Source organism: Crocodylus porosus, unplaced genomic scaffold, assembly GCF_001723895.1.
Source record: "Crocodylus porosus isolate Cpor-Errol unplaced genomic scaffold, CroPor_comp1, whole genome shotgun sequence".
Classification (NCBI taxonomy): Eukaryota; Metazoa; Chordata; order Crocodylia; family Crocodylidae; genus Crocodylus; species Crocodylus porosus.
This window is the reverse complement of record NW_017728906.1, coordinates 91,981,014-92,000,743: the sequence shown is the minus strand read 5'-3', so window position 1 is coordinate 92,000,743 and position 19,730 is coordinate 91,981,014. Positions and strand designations below refer to the sequence as shown.

The 19,730-nt window shown below is 42.2% G+C and overlaps 1 protein-coding gene across 1 annotated transcript; it reads right to left on the bottom strand.

The window, feature by feature from the left end:
* Positions 1 to 17,815: 17,815 nt before the first annotated feature.
* SOWAHC (sosondowah ankyrin repeat domain family member C) lies at positions 17,816 to 19,728 on the bottom strand (the record flags this gene model as incomplete). The annotated part of the gene is made up of 2 exons (XM_019528483.1): positions 17,816 to 18,432; positions 18,466 to 19,728. A coding segment is annotated over one exon (858 nt), but the record flags the coding sequence as incomplete, so codon positions are not given.
* Between the last annotated feature and the right edge of the window lie 2 nt (positions 19,729 to 19,730).

Here is a 19,730-nt window from a genome sequence, read left to right as displayed (position 1 = left end):
AAAAAAAAAAAAAAAAAGCTATGGAGTTGCTGGGTGATTAAAGAAGGAATTATTCAGACAAAAGAAGGGATAGCTGCCTTGTGCTAGGTACAGAATTTAGCCAGTCTATGAAAACAGACCTTTTACCACAAACTCTAGTTAGGGTTAACCAGGACATTAATAGTATTCATTGTTTCATGAATAGCCATATTCATAGTCACAGTATGGGGAAAAAACAAGGATGCTTATAGCCAATACAGAGAATTATTATTCATGGGAGCCAAGGGGCTGTGATCATTTGAAATACGTTATACAAAAAAACTAAAATGATCAAATATTATAATCCCACACAAATGCTATATTTAAGGTTGTATCTTTGAATAAATTCCTGATTAGCTGTAGCTTGCCCTCTTTCTGATAATTTGGCAGGACAAATTGTTTTTTATTAGTTAAAGTACATGATTGGGAATCAGGAAATATGAGTTTTATTTCCTGCTCAGCCTAAGCCTTTTTGTGTTAATGTGGACACATTTAGCTCCCTGGTGCCTTAGTTTCCTCTGAGCATGCACTGGATATAATCATTTTCAGTGCTGTTATGATGTAGATTGGAGGCAAAGTTTTACTAATTTCCAATAATATACCAACGTGTCAATATAGCAATATAGCGATGGTAATAATTAATATTTGTAAAATATTTTGAGGTCTTAAATCATGGGCGACTGGTGCCACCTTAGTCAGGGGGAGCACGTGCCCCCTCAGTGACCAGTCAGTGACAAGGGGATGGGGTGGGGAAACCCACAGCCAATCTTGCTGACTGTGGAGGGGGTCCCCCACGGCCGATCACACTGACTGGGAAGCGGCTGCAGCACTCCCAGAAGCCTGTCACTGGGTACACCAGTGCTGTCAAGGGTGCACATGCACCTCCATGCACCCACTACGCATCACCACTGTGTCAGATGGAGGGTTCTGTGGAAGGACAAGGCATTCAACTGTTACAATGGAACAGTAACTAAGCTGCACATTTTATTATTCACCCAGCCAAAATGGCTTTTATTCTCATGTCTCTAAAATCCACACACACTGCTCTGTTGGGCATCACATCCTTCCTAGTATAGAAAGAAACGTTACTTCATGCAACTGAAACTGAACTTCAGTTGTCAAAATAATAATTTTAAAAGAGCCACAGCCACCCCATTATTAAAACAAAAAATTATCTGGCACCTTCCCTACATGTTAAAGGTGAGAGAGGATTAAACCTATGACCAGCATTAGTCACATTGCTTAATGCAGTATGGAGGAGCCCAGGTATGCTCCTTGTCTAAAAACTTACAGAGAAGAAATAAATGAAATTATACATTATTTTCATTCTGGGGCAGCTTTCTCAGACTGTTACTCAGCCATCCAGTGGCAGAGGTCATATTAAAATCAATAGTAAAACATCTCCCCCTTCATAATTTAGAAATACCGTACTGGGATTTTCATATGATTTTTTTTGTTTCCTTGCTTTTTTTTTTTTAACTGAAGGTTGCAACTAATAGATGTGGCATTTATACACATACTTTTTTTGTCCCATGACATGCCGGAGATCCGCCACTTTGGAGCAGGCTTGATTAATCGAGTCCGCTCTGCATGCGAGCTGAGGCAAACTGTGCTGCACCATGTGCAGTTATATAAGTGGTGTAATATGCATCAGCATGCAGAAAATGGTTTTGAAAAAATTCTTTTGAAAATGGTTTTGAAAATTCTTTTGAACTAAAGCACCTCCAATGTGTTTTAGTTCAAAAGTGTACTGCCACCATTTTCTCAGCACTGACCCTCATTTTGCCACTTATATAACTGTAAGCATTGCAGCTCTGGACGCTTTTGAAAGCGCCTGGCACTGTGGCACTTGCATGTGTAAAAATGTAGAGATGTGGGCTGGGATCGTTCTGATTTTTTAATGGAAAAAATAAGGTGCCAAATATTTAACCCAGATTTTTTTTCTTGCAAATGTTTTATAAGGATCAGCATGCTAGGCACAAAGTTTTAGGGTTTGCTATAGCATCCACCGGTTTTGGGGATGTAACTGCCTGGACTAGGACTAGAAGGAATGCTTTTATCTAAAACTAGCCAATTGCCCATTGCCTCACCGTCCCTTCTGTCCACCTTGGCCACCACCCCGTGCTGCTGCTGCCTGCAGGGAGCAGGCCTGGCGGGGTGTGGTGAAGCCAGCGGTGCTTGCCTCGCCCCCCGCTCTGGCCACTCGCTCACCGCTGTCATCACAGCACTCCACCGCCTCCTGTCCAGAATGTGCTTGGAACACTCTGATTGGTGGTTTCAGACAACCAACCGGAGTGTGAATAAAGCATTATGGAGAGACAGACAGACTAAGGCTTTTATAATATTACAATATGTTTTAGCTCTCACGTTCCAAAGCCTGTTGTAGACAAGTGAGTGTAGATGTTAATACATACTGACTGGTCAAATAAAGTCAATGATCTTCTAAACTTTAAGTCAGCCAGTTCAGCATGTACTTAAGTACATACTGCTTTGTTGATACGAGACTTGTTGAATATAATAGTTAAAAGGTTTTTACCTTGTAATTAAAACTACACTATCTGTCTTTGTAAGGCCTGCACTTTTAACACAGACACTTTTGGCCTGTCTATAATTAAAACTTGTTCTTCACAGCTGGGCCTCAAGCTATTTCTGTGGCAGGAGTAACAGAGAAGGAGTGTAATATACATGAACAAACTGCCTGAAGCAACAGAAAAGAGTGAGGTAGCAAATAAAGAATGGGGAAAACCTAACTAAAATATTCTGTGCTTGCAAATAAGGTATCACAACTCAGATTGCAAGGACTCTGGGGATGGTGATTATGTCTCCTCCTGTCATCATACAGTACCTGGCAGTACAGGGTTCCAATTCTGATTTGAACATATAAGTGCAACCAGAATTTTAGTAGTAGGACTAACAACCACAGCAAAAACAGGCTTAAACAGTAGTACCAAGTAACTTCCGCTCCTAGTTTATCTGGTTGTGCTTTATTAGTGTATGTGAGGACGAAGTTCTTTGTATTCTAACAAGTCCTCCAGGAGAAAGCAGAAAAAGCTTTCATAAAAATTGAAGAAGCCAAAAGGGCACAAATCCATTTTTTCCCTTTCTGTGGCTCACAGGTAAAACTCCTATACAAAAGTTCATTTGAGGAAATCCAATTTCTGTCTCTAAAGCCCAATCACTTTCCTGTCACGTAGTGTAATCAGTAGGTTAATATATTCATTATTAAAAACTTCTCTGAATAGACATGTTATAAAAATATCTGAGAGTAAAACTGGAGGGTGTAGTTAGGTCACTGTGGCAATCCAACAGTGTGGGTTAAGAAGGGTTTGCATTTGAACAATGGGAAACGATTGAGTAATTAACAAGATAATGATGCATATCTTCCTTCTGCTTTGTCATTGCACACACCTGCATTTTTAGAAATGTTTTACATTTTTTCCTATCCCTCATCAATTCAGTTTGAAAGGTGTGACAGGACACACAATTTTGAAATGTTTAATTGTATGTAGTCAGAGCCTCTTATTTTTGCATGATTTGAGGCCAGCATTTTCTGATGTTACGGCTAAAGTTATACTATTTATTTAGGGACCAAAATAGCCTGATTTTCAGAGGGGCTTAAGATGTGCCTGTAACTCAATTTGAATTCTAGTTTAACTCCAACTAAGGTACCTTGATTTGAAAATGTTCGCTTAAGTATGTCTAGTAGCAGAAGGAATTAACAAATTATTAAACATCAATCACCACTGTATATCACTTCCACAGGTAAATATTGTTCTTAAATAAAGTACAATTGACCCTAATGTAGATTATGTTGTGGATTATAATAATTCTCTAGATTACCATTTGTTTTCTAAAAGAAAAGAGTAAGTAGCTGCACTTTCTGTTAAAACCTTGGGACAGATCTAGCCCTATTGATGTAACTTGGATTTATACTAGGCTTGAATGGACTTTCTGGCTGTAAAGATTAACATTGTTGTTACTGCGGTGAGAAGAAAAATGATTAGGCCTATGTTTTTCTACAATCTATATACTTTTTCTTTTAAGCCCTCTGTTATTAAATTGGGAAGCCCAGGTATAGCGTAACCACCTTTTTTGCATTCTCTATATAAATAGTTCAGATCTAATGTATGAGCAGTGAGAATTTGGGGTGGGGTGAACAGGCAGAAATGGTGCCCAGGTCTCAGAATTTTCTAAATGTTTTGAGGAAGGATTTACAGGAAGAGGGGGAGATTGGTTGTCATATCAGAAAAATGAAAATTAGTCCAAATATTAAGATGTGGTAAAAATTAGATAGTATATTCTTGATAACTATGAAATTTGTGGTGGAAAGTAGGGGTGTGAGGAACGGGCTGTATTTGATTTAGATTCAGCCTGAATTGGGGACAGTGGTTTGATTTGTTGATTCAGATCAGTGTCCCCCCACGCAAATTGGCTGAATCCAAATCTGAAGATTTGATACTGATTTAGAGAATCAGTGATTTGGCTGTAGATACAACTTAAAATGTTTTTTCTGCATACCTTGAGGTACCAGGCATGGCTTGTGAATGCTGTGATGGTGGGGCAGATGGAGCATCCCACAGGAGTGCAGGGGGCCCCCACGCATGCTCAGCGATGAACCCGAAAGTGGACCAGAAGTACTGCCAATCCACTTCTGGGTGTGCTGCTGAGCATGCTGGGAGGGGGTCCCCTGGCTCGGTGATCAGCTGTGGGGGGGACCCCAGGTGCAACACCAGTCACCAAGTGGGGGGGAGGGGTGCCCCCAGCACACTCCCTGGTGGACCTGGGAGTGGACTGGAAGTTCTTCTAGTCCACTTCTGGGTCTGCTGTTGAGAGCGCTGGGGAGCCCCCTGCACTACTGTGGGACACTCCATTTGCCCCACCATCGCAGCATTCATGAGCTGGCTCCTTGAGGTATGTAGAAAAAGCATTCAAAGCTGTGTCTATGTCTGAATCTCCGAATCTTTCCAAATCGATTTGGAGAGTTCTGATTCGATTCAGAGAGATTAAAGGGTTTCCTGATTCGATTCAGATTTGGAGATTTGGCCACTGAATCAGGACAAATCTGCTGAATTGAATCAGGGCCCGAAGTTTTGCACAGCCCTAGTGGAAAGCTAAGTCTTCTTTTCTTTATCACTATTTTGGTAGAACAATACGGATCGATGACAGGTAGGACTGCAACTTGGAAAAGCTCAGAGAAACTAATCTTGTGAACAAGCTTCTTTCTTGAACAAAAATAACTTTCAAAGCTCAGGTGCCCTGGGAAATCACAAAGAAAAAAAGCAGCTGACAAAAACAGCTGTGTATTGATTGACATTTTCTACCGTTTTGCATCGAAGTAAATGCTTTACGTGTAGGAAAACATACAAGGTTGCAATCATGTTGTTGAGTGTGGTTAATTGGTTCTGCTAGTATAATACCCATGTTTGGAGGAACAGGATGATTATATCAAGTCAAACTCAGAAAATAACGCAACCCACCCAACAGGACAGATAATGAATTTGATTAATTCCCTCAAAATAAAAAAGTCTTCTCTGAATAGGGATGTCACAGCAAATTACCTTTATTTCACAGAAATCTTCAACACATTGGCCCAAGATATGATTTGGAAGTTTAGCTTTTCTATATGAACCTTGTCTAAGGGATTCATTGTATATGATGTAACCAGTACCCTACTGTGGAAATCTGTATAGGCCGGCAGTATTCTCGTTCTTCCTGTTCTCAAGGTTTAGAAACAGAACACCTAGTACATGGTCAGATTTTCATTAACTTTTTTATGAAGGTGTCTTAATATGAGGAATACTTTCCCTTGAGCTGCATGGCCCTGTTCATATTTGTATGAGTTGGAATCTTGCATTTCTTGAAAAAAACTGCCCCCCAAAAGAAACTATAGCACATCCGTGGAGAAATCCATTTGATGGCCAAAGCAGTGTACATCCTTCTGTGTGCATCTATACATATTATTAGTGTGAAGAAATAAACTCTGGAGCAGTTTGCACCAGAGTCAGCTGCTCCTGGGTGCAGTGCCTGCATGTATGCCCAGGACTGCAGTACCTTGAGCGCGGGCCAGGGTGGACCAGCCCTGGCTGGCAGGGGATCTGGGGGTCAGCCCCAGGCTCCAGGTGGCAGCGTCGAGCAGCAGAGGGGCTGGCTGATGTATGAGGGTACTAGGCGGTAGCTAGGTGGTAGGCTGTCTTTGCACTTTAGCACCTTTGTGCTCCAGCCAGCCTCTGTCACTGTGTACATGTGCATTTCAGCAGAGTAAGTTACTCCACTGTAAGATGGTACAGTCCCACCCTATGGCAAAGCTAATTAATTTACTGCACCCTATGACTGGGCTCCAGGATCCTCTACAAGAGGCTGCAGCCAGCAGGAGAGGCTCCCCAGCTCCAGCAAGGATCTGAGCAGCAACCTGAGAGGTTCCCAGCTCTGCTTCCAGCTCCTGCAATCAGAGGCCAGACAGCTGACCTGAGGCTGGTGCTCTGGAAAGGTCAAGACCCCTAACAGGCTGGAGCAGTACTGGTAGCTGTGTAGTAGGGTTTCTACCTACCATGTGGGAGATCTGAGTTCAAGTTAAGTTCCAGCTGGGGTGACTGGGGGTGAGTGAGCTAAGAAGAAGCAAATTTTGTTGCAGTAGAAAGGGGCCATTGTGTTTTCCCCCCTTTCTCCCTCTCCAGGTACCTAGGTCTTATATTTCCTTTGCCATTTGCCATTTTGTATTTTGTGCCTTTTTATAGTTCACCAACCAGTATTGTTTGCTCTGCTGTTTGTGTTTTATATTTTGTTAACCCTGTCTTTTATCAGTGATTGTAAGCATTTAACCTTTGTTGAATCCTGTCCTCTTGGGGCATTGTAGTGTCCACTATACCATCTGATTTATGCCTGTTATGCTCCCAGTATTGTTCCCTCATTAAAAGGTATATGATTAAGTCCCCATTGGTGGTCTGGCTTACTCTATAGGGGGAGGAGAGTCCCTACACCTCCCACAGCACTTGTGCACCTGCTTTGATCCCTTCATTTGGAGTACTGTCCAGGTTACAGCCCTAAGACTGGTGTGCATGTAGACTGTGATGCTTTACTGTAGAGCTAATTAATCAACTACAGTAAAGTGCACATGTAGATGCACCTTATGGGTGTCTCCCGATGAGTGTGCATGTGCAGGGGTGCATGTTTCCCATGGGACAAATAGCACTGGCACTTATTCGTCCCCTACCCAATACGGGTCACTTAGCTGCGTTCAGTGCAAGTTTGCACCGCTGCTATTTGTCACCAGGCATGCCCCTGCACGTGTGTTCCAGTGCACAACAAAATGATCTGGTTGGAAGAGGGGAGGTTTCTGGGGGCCTCCCAGGACAGCAAAGGTGCCAAGCTGGCCACTTGAAGTTTAGCCAGCAGCCAGATCCTGGCTCTGGCTGGCCAGGGTCTGGTTTCTGGCAGTGCATGCTATATATGCTATACTGCTTCTTTTTTTTTTTACACTGGGATCTCCCAGTGTCCAAAAAACCCCACTGTGCTGCAAACTAGCAGCACAGCAAACAGATGCACATGTGCCACGTGCAGTTAGCAGTGCCTCAAATAGGTTTGAGACACTGCAAACTGCACGCGAGTGGTCTTTGGGATGGGTCCTTTGCATATTATCCAAAGTGTGCTACCTCTTGAAAAAAAATAGTTGCCTGGTTTTGTCATAAAGGGAGTTCAAGTTCTGCAGGCATTGGATTTTAATTAGGAATTCTGTTAGTCTTTAACTGGATTGACAGGTTAAATTATTAATTCTTTTTCTAAAAATAGGCACTAATATTTCCTCTATCAGACAAGTGTATGAAGGAAAGCTTGGTTTCATGAATGGCAGTGACCTTGGTTGACCTTTATTGGCACAATGGAAAAAGGCTGCTGCATCAGAGATGCATTCACTACTGTTAAGAGGGAAAGTCTGGAGTTTTATATTTTTTAATATAAAAAATTATATTAAATTTAAATTCCGCTTCACCTACCCATATACACAGAAAGATAAACTGCTATATTGTCCCTCTTACATCTGAAAGGCTGATGAAAGCTGATAAACTGTTTCCTGAGAACAGTCTTGAGGTAATGAATGGTGTTGCAAGAGTTAAATGTCTTCCAGAGCCCAACATTAAACTTTTTTGCTGGTTATTTGACACTTATAGTCCCATATTTTCCTAGTGAACATAAGGAGCATGGGTTTGTTTTCAAAATATGACTAAACCTTAGATTTTGTGGCCTTAAACACCTGTGTTTGTAGTTCTACTCCCTGTTTGTTCAATGCAGGTGGATCTTGCCTTCTGATAACAGGGCTCTGGTTATCTCAGAGACAAAAAACTTTGTTGAAGAGCGGTTAAATTGCTTCTGGAACATGCTGGACTTTAAAAACACCGCCCCCCCCAATGAAATGCCATATTAAAACAGAAAGGTACCCTGCATGGCACCCAGGTAGCTATAAGGGATTTATTAAACATGCTTGCCTATACATGTGCTCAGAGGTGAGGGGAGGGACATTTTGTTTCTGGGCAGCTGCTCTAATTAAAATGCTTAGCCATCATGTACATTAAGCCTTTGCACCTTTAAAAATGGCCATGGGATGGTTTATCTAAACTGTATTCAATGAAATTTAGAGAAAATGCCCCAAGATGATTTTATAACACGTGGGGGCTTAATATATATGACACTGCAGTGATGCTGGAGAGTTCTAATTAGAACGCCGAGGACCACATGTATGGGCAATGGCAACGTGTAGAGGGTGTATAGGGGTGCATGTGCACCCCCTGAGAGCATTGGTGCACCCCCTGACAGGCCGTGCTCCCCACTTAGGTGATGGGTGGGGGGGGCAGGCAGGAGCACTGGTGCCCCCCCGACAGTGCTGGATAAGGCACCGCGGCCACTTCCAGGAACACCAGAGCCGCTTCTGGGAGTGCTGCGGCCACTTCCTGGTCAGCACTATAAGCTGTGGGGGCACCACCCTGGTCAGCAAGATTGGCCACAGGGGACCCCCCCCCCCTCCAATTGTCGAGTCACTGGGGGGTATGTGACCCCCCTTAAGGTGGCACCAGTTGCCCACATACATAGGCAGCCATTATGTCTACTTTCAGGTATATCCTAGCCAAGAACATACCCTTCTTACATGTAACTTTGACTGTGGAAGTTTGGTGGTCATAAAATATAGAAGTGACCATACTGATATTGATTTAGTTTAAGAAAAGACAGAACTTTTATAATACTTCACTGTGGCAGCCATTCACTCCAACAGTTTCTAATCCTGACCAAGGCTAAAATTAATTCAGCTCAAATTTATTTACTAGCAAGACATCTGGTATCACACATAGGGATAAGAATAATCTAAAAATTCCAATTTGGTCTAGATCATCTCTTTTACAAGTACAGGAAGCCTTAATAAACTCATACAAATTAAGGTGAAATGTGGAACTGTTTCTGCTTCCATTGACTTTTTCACCATCTTCCAAGGGAAACACTTTGAGATGCTGCCACTTCTAAAGCTTACAATACACAATTTTCAAATTTGCTTAGTCACAGCTAAGGCACTTGAACTATAATGCAGTTGGTCAATTCATGACAGATAGGGGCATTTCAGTGGAAAGAAAAAATGCATTGGGGTGGTAGTGAAGTCATGTGTTCCATGGCAACATATCAGGACCTAGATTTGTGGTGTTTTAAGTACTGTATTTACTCAACTATAAAACAAGGGTCTGTCACATATGATTAGTGTGGTGCCCCTCTTCATGAGGTGGAGCTGGACCAGGTTGTCCTGTGCCTCATCTGCATATACATTTTTCGAGGGTCCCAAGACTTGCGACAAGACCATCCAGTTCCCATCAGGAGTTGGGGCTGAATTAGCACATGGATCCTTTGTTGGAAGGAGGTGGGGTGGGGAACTGGTATCTGGAGTACACACACATACTTAGCAGTACTGAGCTGTGGGGTCACCTAGGTTTGAAATGCTGTTGATTCTGGTGGGGCCCAGCCCAATGAGCTATATGGTAAGTTATGATCCTTTGAGCTTAGGACTAATATCATGCACAGTCTGTACTATATATAAGTGGGAACATCTCCATGAGACACTTAATAATACACACTAGCCTAATAACACTGTGCAGTAGCGTGCTGGGCAGCAAGCATCACTAAAAAATCATGTGCCAGCGCTACTGTGCAGTAACTGTAGTTACTGTGCATTTAGTTAGTACTTCATTAAACAAGTACTAAACTAAATGCTCAGTAATTACTGCACATTAATGAACATGTAAATGTGCCCAGCAGGTACAAATGTACTACTTAAGTGTTTTATAGAATCATAGAAAATTAGAGTTGGAAGGGACCTCAGGGGGTCATCTAGTCTAACCTCCTGCTCAAAGCAGGACCAGCCCCAACTAGATCACCCACCCAAGGCTTTGTCTAGCTGGGTCTTAAAAACCTCCAAGGCTGGAGATTCCACCACCTCTCTGGATAACCTGTTTCAGTGTTTTACTGTCCTCCTAGTGAGAAAAAAAAATCCTAATATCTAACCTAAACTTCCTTTGCTGCAACTTGAGACCATTGCACCTTGTTCGGTCATCTGCCACCACTGAGAACAGTCTAGCGCCATTATCTTTTTGAACCCCCCTTCAAGTAGTTGGAGGCTGCTATTAAACACGCCCCCCCCCTCAGTCTTTTCTTCTTTAGACTAAATAATAAGCCCACTTCCCTCACCCTATTCTCAGAAGTCACATGTCCCAGCCCCCTAACCATTTTCATTGCCCTCTGCTAGGCTCTTTTCAATTTGTCCATATCCTTTGTGTAGTGGGGGCCCCAAAACTGGACACAGTCCTCTACATGTGGCCTCACCAGTGCTGAATAGAGGGGAATAATCACTTCCTTCCATCTGCTAGCAATTCTCCTACTAATGCAGCCCAGTATGCTATTAGCCTTCTCAACAAGGGCACACTGTTGGCTCATATTCAGCTTATTGTCCACTGTAACCCCCAGGGCCTTTTCTACAGGTTCTGCTGCCCAGCCAGCCAGTCCCCAGCCTGTACTGGTGCATGGGATTGTTCCAACCTAAGTGCAGGACTTTGCACTTGTCCTTATTGTATCTCATGAAATTTCTTTTGTCCTTATCCTCCAATTGGTCTAGATCACTCTGAATCCTAGCCCTACCCTCCATCATATCTACTACTCCCTCCAGCTTGGTGTCACCTGCAAATTTGCTGAGGATGCATTCTATGTCATTTTTCAGGTCATTGATGAAGATATTGAACAAAACCGGCCCCAGGACTGACCCCTGGGACACTCCACTTGATACCAGCTGCCAACTAGACATCAAGCCACTAACTATTACTCTCAGAGCCTGATGATCCAGTGTTTATGGAGTACCTGTGCCAAAGCTTGCAGCAGTTTAAAAAAAAGATAAGATGCATTCACTTAATCAATTCTGGATGAACTAAGTCTATGAGTTTCCATAGTAATTTGCCTATATGCATATTACTAGAGGCATGTTTCATTCAAAGTCAGTGTTTTCAAATTTGCCTTTGCTTCCATGTGCTTGGAGAGAGCAAGGTCTGACAGTAAGGAAAGAGGGAAGAAGGCACAGGGGGAATAAGTTGTGGGGACGAAGTTTAAGGAGGCCACCTGACAGCCCCCAGATTTATTTTCCCTGCTATAGGAGTGGAAGGGGGACAAATTCAAGGACAACCTTTAATAATTAGATTCTATACCTGGAACATTATAACAAATATATAAAATTTCTGTACATAGATTCTAATTATTGGTGGGGCAGGACTTTATATCTAAAGTCATCTTATATTTGAGTAAATCTGGTATTCATGAAAAGCTGATATAATAGATTGGATGACAAATATGAATTGGGGCATATCTTCAAGTTATATGCACGAATGTTTCATAGGTAAGTAGGGTAGTGAGAACAGGTTTTGTATCATGTGACCCATTTGCCTTCCTTATGCAAGACAGTGATGTGAAGAGGAAGGTGGTGACTTGCTGACATCAACCCCAACCTCCAGAGACCTCCTCATGGCAATAGGGAAGGAAGCAGGAGAATGGGGGAGAGTGGGAAGGTAGCACGCACATATTTCTTCCTCCTCTTCCCCAAGCCAGTCTTGTGGGGACTTTTGTGTGCCCCCACTCACTATCTTACAGCCATACTTGTGACCCTGTGAGACAAGTCCTGGTTCAGAAACTATTGGAATCAATTGTTGTTGTGCTCCTAAGCATGTGGAAGGAAGAGAGGGTATTGGCTATGCTAACAGCAGTGAGTCTTAACTTCAGCTGGGAAATGGAGGACAGAATCTTGCTGGAGTAAATCTAGCAGTGAGGTCCTTAAGAGAAAAATGCCTCTCTTCCTTTCTAATGCTAATATTGCATAGGGGTTCAACCGAATGTGCATATGCACAAGATTACAGTTTTCAGACATTAACTGCTTTACAAATAGGGTTTGGTAGGCATGCTACAGTTTGGTTTTCGTACATTAAGTAGAATAGCCATAGGCATTAACTGTTGGTTTTTGTTGGCAGATTGGCTGGCTTACTGTTGTTGCACAGTGATATATACACCCTCAGGAAGGTAAAGGTAAACATATTGAAATTATTAAATACATTAAACTATTTAATTTGAAATAATGACATTGCTGAAGGCAGGTGAGTATCATGCATCCCAGAAATCTAGGGGAAAAATAAGGGAAAGTCACCCCTAAACCTTCTCTACAAATATGTCTATATTACAGTGCGCTAGCTCAGGTATCCATGATCTAGCTAGCTCAGGTATCCACAGTCTAAATAGCAGCACAGAGCTCAGGGGAACTGGCTACAAGAATATTTTATGCAGTTTTTCAGGCAGGTTTTACTGCCTGAGTTAGTAATTTAAAGCTAGCTAAGACACGTCAACACTGCATTACCTATTAGGTAAAATTTCCCTGCCACTGTTGACAGGTGCTGGCAATGAATTCAGCTCTACTAGTGCCAAAAAGTGGCTTACTGCAAGCACTGGCAAGTACCAAAGTGTTTGGCACCCATTTTAGAAGCTGTGATCAACAAGGTATATTACTTGGGGCAGCAAATGCTCTAAGGGTAGAGCAAAACCTCTCAAGAGTGAGGAAAAATAAACTAGGACAGACTGCCATGGGCACTTGAAAATTTTCTAAACTTTGTTGCCAGTTATCCTGCAGATGCTCTCCCCACCATTTCAATTTTTTTTTTTTTCAGGAAAACTGTTTACTATTACAACAGTGCTTAATAGCATATTTCAAGAAACTTGTTTTTAGCTGATGTTGGGGATGGTTTTGTTTCTTCCAACTAGTACTAACATAGGTAGGTTTCCTGCCCAACTGCATTTTTCAAACTACCTGGGGTGGGAAAGGGGAAGTCACCCAGATCTAGTTTGTATAAATCGAGTTAGGAAATGTTTTTAAGTCTTCAGCAAAGAGAAATATTGCATGGGCTCCAGTTCAGAGCTCCCTGTTTCTCTAAGCCTTATTTTAAACACATTAAAATGTGCAAGGAGATTATCCTGCCACACACCAATGTAGAAGAGTAAATTAGTTGTTTATTACTTACTCAAGACAGTACAGACTGTACTGAAGAGATGCTGGAAAGTCAAATGACTAATAAAGTTCAGTTCAAAATTACTTGCATCCATTTGCCCTGTATTTGATTATTTCGCTTGCCTTGAAGTGGCAAGAACAAAAGATGAACAACTTAAAAGGTCATCCATCTAAAATATTCTGTCACCTGTAACGTTTACAAAATTAAACCACTGGCTTGCAACAGTACTCAGTTCTGAGCATATCAAAAATTGGTTCTCTTCTACAAGAGGAGGTTGTTAAGCCATGTTAGCATGAAGTTAGTTTCCACTGGACATATAGGATTTAAGTCAGAGAAAAAGTTTAGTAGACCAAATACTGTGCAACAAAGATACCTCCTGAGGTTTATCCTTGCCTTCTCAAACTGATCTGGTGGGAGTATCCTGACTGATAAATCTACTCAATATTTTTTACAAAAGCAAAAATAAAAACCAAGATGCTGTCAAGGCATCCTACAGATTTTTTTTCTTGAACCCAACTCTGACTATCATCATTATATCTATAATAAAGTATAATGACATTAATTATTTCAAGATATAAACACAATAAAAACCCACAGTTAATATACACACACTTTCAGACCGTCACCTATTATAGGGAAATAGAATCCTCAGTTCATCTGATGGGGAAATTGTTTAACCCATTTAATCAGCAGGTAAGTGGAAAACATCTGCATGCATTTAACTTATGTGTGGTCACAAACTCTCAGTTGTCCTGCACTTACAGGCAGGAATACCACTTGAGATGTCTACTATTGAAATAGCTGAAATATCTATTCTGAAGGGGAGGCTGATTGGCAGGGCCAGATTTGTACATAACAATAACTGCAGAGGGGTAAAAAGTTACACCATCCAGCAAAAGCTTCCCATCAAGACGCAAGAACACCTGTGCTGTGGCCCCAGATCTACCATACCTTTTTTTCAGTATTGCAACACAGTCCTTGGCATCTCAAGCTACCCAACAAATGTTAAGAGTCTATTAACAAGGTCCAGCCAGAGAGAACCACTTTACCTCTCAGCTGCTCAAGTAGTCTTCATCCTTTATGAGCATCTGGGAAAAAACAGGAAGACGGACAGGACTGTTGGCTAATCAGTGGTCTCACCTCCAACAGAACCATTTTGAAAAACAGAAGAACAAGAAAAGATAAATAGTGGGGCACTTCAGCATTGATCCTATCACTGGAGTGAATGGGACATGGGGCAGTTCTCAGCAGTGCAATAGATGTACACACTAATTCTGCTATGGGGAGAGTGCATTCCCTTACCAAAAGAAAGGTCAGTATTTTGACACACTAAAATCCTGCAGCCTCATATTAACAAAACATACTTCCCTTTCAAGGAAGGTGCTATATAGGGTTGAAAAACAAGTACTGGTTGTTACTTAGGTTAATCACAAATTAAAAGAGGCCTGTAGGATTTTCTTTTTTAATGTTAATCCTTCCAAATACAGAAGTTTTAGCTGCTTAAATACAGGAGGTTCAGGGCAAGACATGTTTCATTTAGGTCTAATCTCTAAGATTACAAGAACAGTTCTCTCTGGCACAGATAACTTCAAAGCTATTTTGAATAACTTTAAAGCACACTGTTCAAGGGTTCTTAAGTGCCAGAGAAAAATGTTACTCTCTTATAAAGAAAAAGACAGATTGTCCTTTTCCCAAACATTACACCCCATCAGTCATCTCAGCTCTTAGAAAAACAAAGTAGCGCTATTTGGTAGGCAAATAGGAAAACACCAACCTAACACACAGGACATAAGTTAAAGGAATAAAATGACCATGAATTGTTTTATTTCATTAAAACTAAACTTTGCACAGTTTTGCTCGTTAATTCCTCCATTGAGATAAGACATCCATAAAAAAGTTGTAATAATAAAAACTGACAGGCATCCAGGCCTATTTCAGGCATCAGATACAATAAAAGTTATCAAATGTTGAAGTTACAGTCTTGTTGCATCACACACTATCATAGAAAGTGGGGGAAAAAACCCAATAAACATTTAATAATGTTAACTGTATTATTTTAGACACTTCTAAGTGTTCCAGTTTTTGTACCACACAATTTGTTTTGGTTCAAATTCACATCTTTCTAGGAAACGTGTCAGATATAACATGAGTTAGAAGTATGAGTACAGTATAAATCTCCCAGACAGTTTTAAGAGATTACCCATCCCCATAGCAAAGCTTATGTTTTTGCTTATAAAAAAAAGTGAGTGGAATGTGAAAGGTCAACGGGTGAAATAAAAATGCTTTAGTCCCATAGAACAAGCAAAACAATTGTGACTGGCTAGCCACTGCAAATGCTTCAAAGAACTACAGTAGAACTTTGCTCGTTCTGCACTTTGTGCCACTTCAGCCCACATCTGAAAAAAAACAAAGACACAAAAAACAAAACCCAACCCAAAACCCCCAAACTTTCCAGTGCTAATATGAGGTCCCATTGTTATACTTCGGTGCTTTTTCTGGATAGAGATCCTTACCAATATACTATAGTTTCAATCTGAGATTTCAAACCATGAATTATATGTATGCAAAGATTTAATAATTCTCAAATTTAGTTCCCTCAGTTACTAGATAGTTTCTACTAGATTAGAAGTTCTTGCAAAATACATTTTGTAGTACAACTTGTGCTACAGTCCAACAGATCAAAATATTCTCTTGGAACTCCTGCATCTGTTTTATTAGTTTTGTGCAATTTTCAGATTAATACTTCCCTCAACAGTATATAAAGATCCTTTAATCATAATAATGAACTCTGTGTATTCAACAATAGCTAGTACCATGGAAAGAATTGCACTCGAGAGCTCCTGTTGGAAGCTTCCAATCATAATAAGCCGCATGCCTTTTACAGAAATGTAAAGATATTTATTTTCTACACTGCAGAATGTTTACAGAGCATCTAGCTTGAAGTGCATTCTTACGAAATATATTTAGGCATCTGGTGCAACAAGTGATCTTTTATCCATTTGAGGAATCCAATTGTTGTTGCACTAAATTAAAGGTTGGCAGAAAGGGGGCTGAAGGGAGATTGCTGGATCTACCCCATATATACATAAAAAAGAAGGTGCTTTTCAGGGCTGAATATAACCACACGTGTAGTGTACAACCAAAAAAGTGAAGGCACATGTAATTTGTATTATACCTTACAAATTATAAAATGTAGCTGAACATCTGCATAATTTCTAGTCTTTCTGCACAAAAATAATGACTAGCACCTGATTGTGTGTCTTATACACTACTGAACTTCTTACCTAGTTTTGTTTTCAGAATTTACTAAAGATATAGGTCTGCACTCAATACTGTGAATAAGAATATGATTTATAGGCTCAAGCACAGGGTGCAGAAATTGCAAACTGATCTGGGGAAAAAGTCAAACTGAGGAGTCCCCACCTTGTCACAGCTTTTGTTTGTTGATTGTAAAGACTGAACCCTCACCACCAAAACACTTAAAGCTGTCAACACAAACCAATATGCAGAACACTCAGAAGCAATTTGGGATTTGCATCTCTAAAGCCACATACATTTCATAAGACGTCTGACAAACATGCTCATATAATTCTGTGGAAGTGTTGAGACATGCTTTGATGAGTGCTACATATTAACTGGTAACATTTTAACATCCAGACACAGATAAGATTCTATGACCAGAAACACCCACCATCCAAGACCAGCCTAATAGCCATTTCTTTAAGATTAAATGTATTTCAACATGTTCGTTTCCTAGCTTTTTCAGGAATTAATTGTTTAAGCAGCAGAGAGGCCAATATTCAAGTTTCCAGAAAATGTCAAGGACAGATTTGGAATACACTAGTCTTTGGGGTTAAGAACATTGTTTTGAAGAGCAATTCCAAAATTATATACATAAAAAAGGGATTTTAAATCTCAAACTAGAGATTTGATTTTAAAGCACATTTTTTTAGTCACATCCCTAGAAATAAAAGGGTTAGGAATGTGAATACCATCCCCACCTACATAAAATTAGAAATGCTTTTTCATTAAGCAGCTTTTACTGAGTACACCAAAACAAAACAGAGACACATACGATCTAATTCCAGTCGATCACTCTGCCATAGTTTTAAAAGCATTTCTGCACACATTGAACTGGAGTAATTGAAATACGACACAACACAATTACTAATGAAAACGTAAGTGTGCTACTGCATTTCAGAAATGTAGCATTTTTATGCAGATTTCATATGACAGCACATATCTAATACAAGGTGACTTTACTGTACGAGTTGTGCATAAGACTATTTTAGATGAGTTCAAATGGTGTTACACAGGAATGGTATTAACAGGAATCAACCAAACATCAATAAACTTGTATGGTGCTAGATCTACTATTTGAGGGTTCACAGTGAATAAAATAAAATGACCTTATTTGATGTATAAAATTTAAAAAGAGTCCTGTCACTCCTATTATTCTGTATTAGCAGTCCAGCTGAGAACAAGTTCAGCAGTACCTCAGACAGCCGTGACTTCTCTACATTCTTAACTTCAGCAGCTGTTAGGAATCCCATGGGCTTCTGCATTTTAAATGACTTGATTTCAAGTGGGACTACTCTGAGTGCATAAAATTAAGATAGACTTGAGCAGTTTTGCTACATTTCTCCTCTCTGGTACCTTACTCTACACTTTCCAGGTGGTATTATTCTTCAGGGGGCTGGGAGTGGGCAAGGACTCTGAAAATACATGAACATATTTAAGGAGCCCATAAATAGTCAGCTGTGCATGAAGACGGCACATCTTCACAGTGCCATGTCTAGTACCATTGATGTGTAGCCATTAGGTGTGGAAGCTGAATGTTTAAATCTTTTCCTCCCCCCTCTCACACACACACACACACACACACACACACACACACACACGTGTAAACAGCAGAAGTCCCATCACCTTGGTTTCTAGACCTAGAAGCCTGGCTTCTGAAGGAGTGGTCTGCAGATCCCAAACTCACTTCCAGACCCGCTGCCCTTGGATTAGGGCTGCTGGAACGTGACTCTTAGGCAGGGAATGCGACTCTTAAGCATGGTTGACCGAGGCAGCCGCTTTCCTGGCAGTTGCCACACTTTGAGGGCTCTGCGCAATGTTTACACTTCTTCAGACACTGAAGCGTACCAAGTGATTTGGCAACCCCATCCCGAGGGAAGCTCAAGATGCCTAGGTGTCCATCCCCTTGTCCTCAGTGCTATGGTCCCAGCAGGGCTCAAGAGCAGGGATTTGGGCTGTTCCTGGCCTTGACTTTGATGCCACCCGCCTCCTCGCCTTATCCAAAAACGTTGGATTTGGGTCTGAGTTTGAAGGATGTTTTCAGGGGCTTCTCATCCTGTTCCTCCTCATCGGGCTCCCCCCGGAAGGAGGGGGTGGTGTGGATGATCTGTGTCCGGAACCGGATTTTGTTTAGCCGGGGTTTCATCCGGCTGCTGTTGGAGCTTTTCCTGCTGATGCCCTTGCCCAGGGCAGCTGTAACCTCACCTGCCTCAGTCTCCTCTACTGAGCCCTGATGGTGGTGGTGGTGGTGATGGTGGTGGGAGAGCTTGTAGGCCATGAGGTTGGTGGGCAGCACCTTGGAGAGCCTCCAGCGCCCGCTCCCGTTGGGAGCCGTGCCCTCGTCCTCCTCCTCCTCCTGCAGCGCCCCCACCAGGCTTCTCATCTCCTCAGGGGTGCCACGGTCCAGGTACTGCGCGGCCTTGCGCCCACCGTAGTCCCGCACGTCTACATCGGCGTCGCAGGCGCCCACCAGCAGCTTGACCACCTCGAGGTGGCCGTGCATGGCAGCCAGGTGCAGCGCTGTGTAGCCGCCGCCCCCGCTGCGAGCATTCACGTCCACGGCCAGCCCCTGCTTGCGGGCGAAGGCCACTAGGTGGGCCAGCAGCTCCTGGCGCCCGTGTTTGGCTGCCCAGTGCAGGCACGTGAATCCGGTCACGAAGTCCCGCTTGGCCAGCAGCCCCGGCTCGCAGCTCAGCAGTCCCTCCAGGCTCTCCCAGCGGCCTTCGGCCGCTGCCAGCATCCACGCGTGCTCCAGCGGGTCCAGCGCCACGGCGCCCCCCGCGCCACCGCCCTCCTCGGCCGCCGAGCTGCCTGACGCCAGCGACGCGCTGTCCGAGTCCCCGCCGCCCCGCCGCA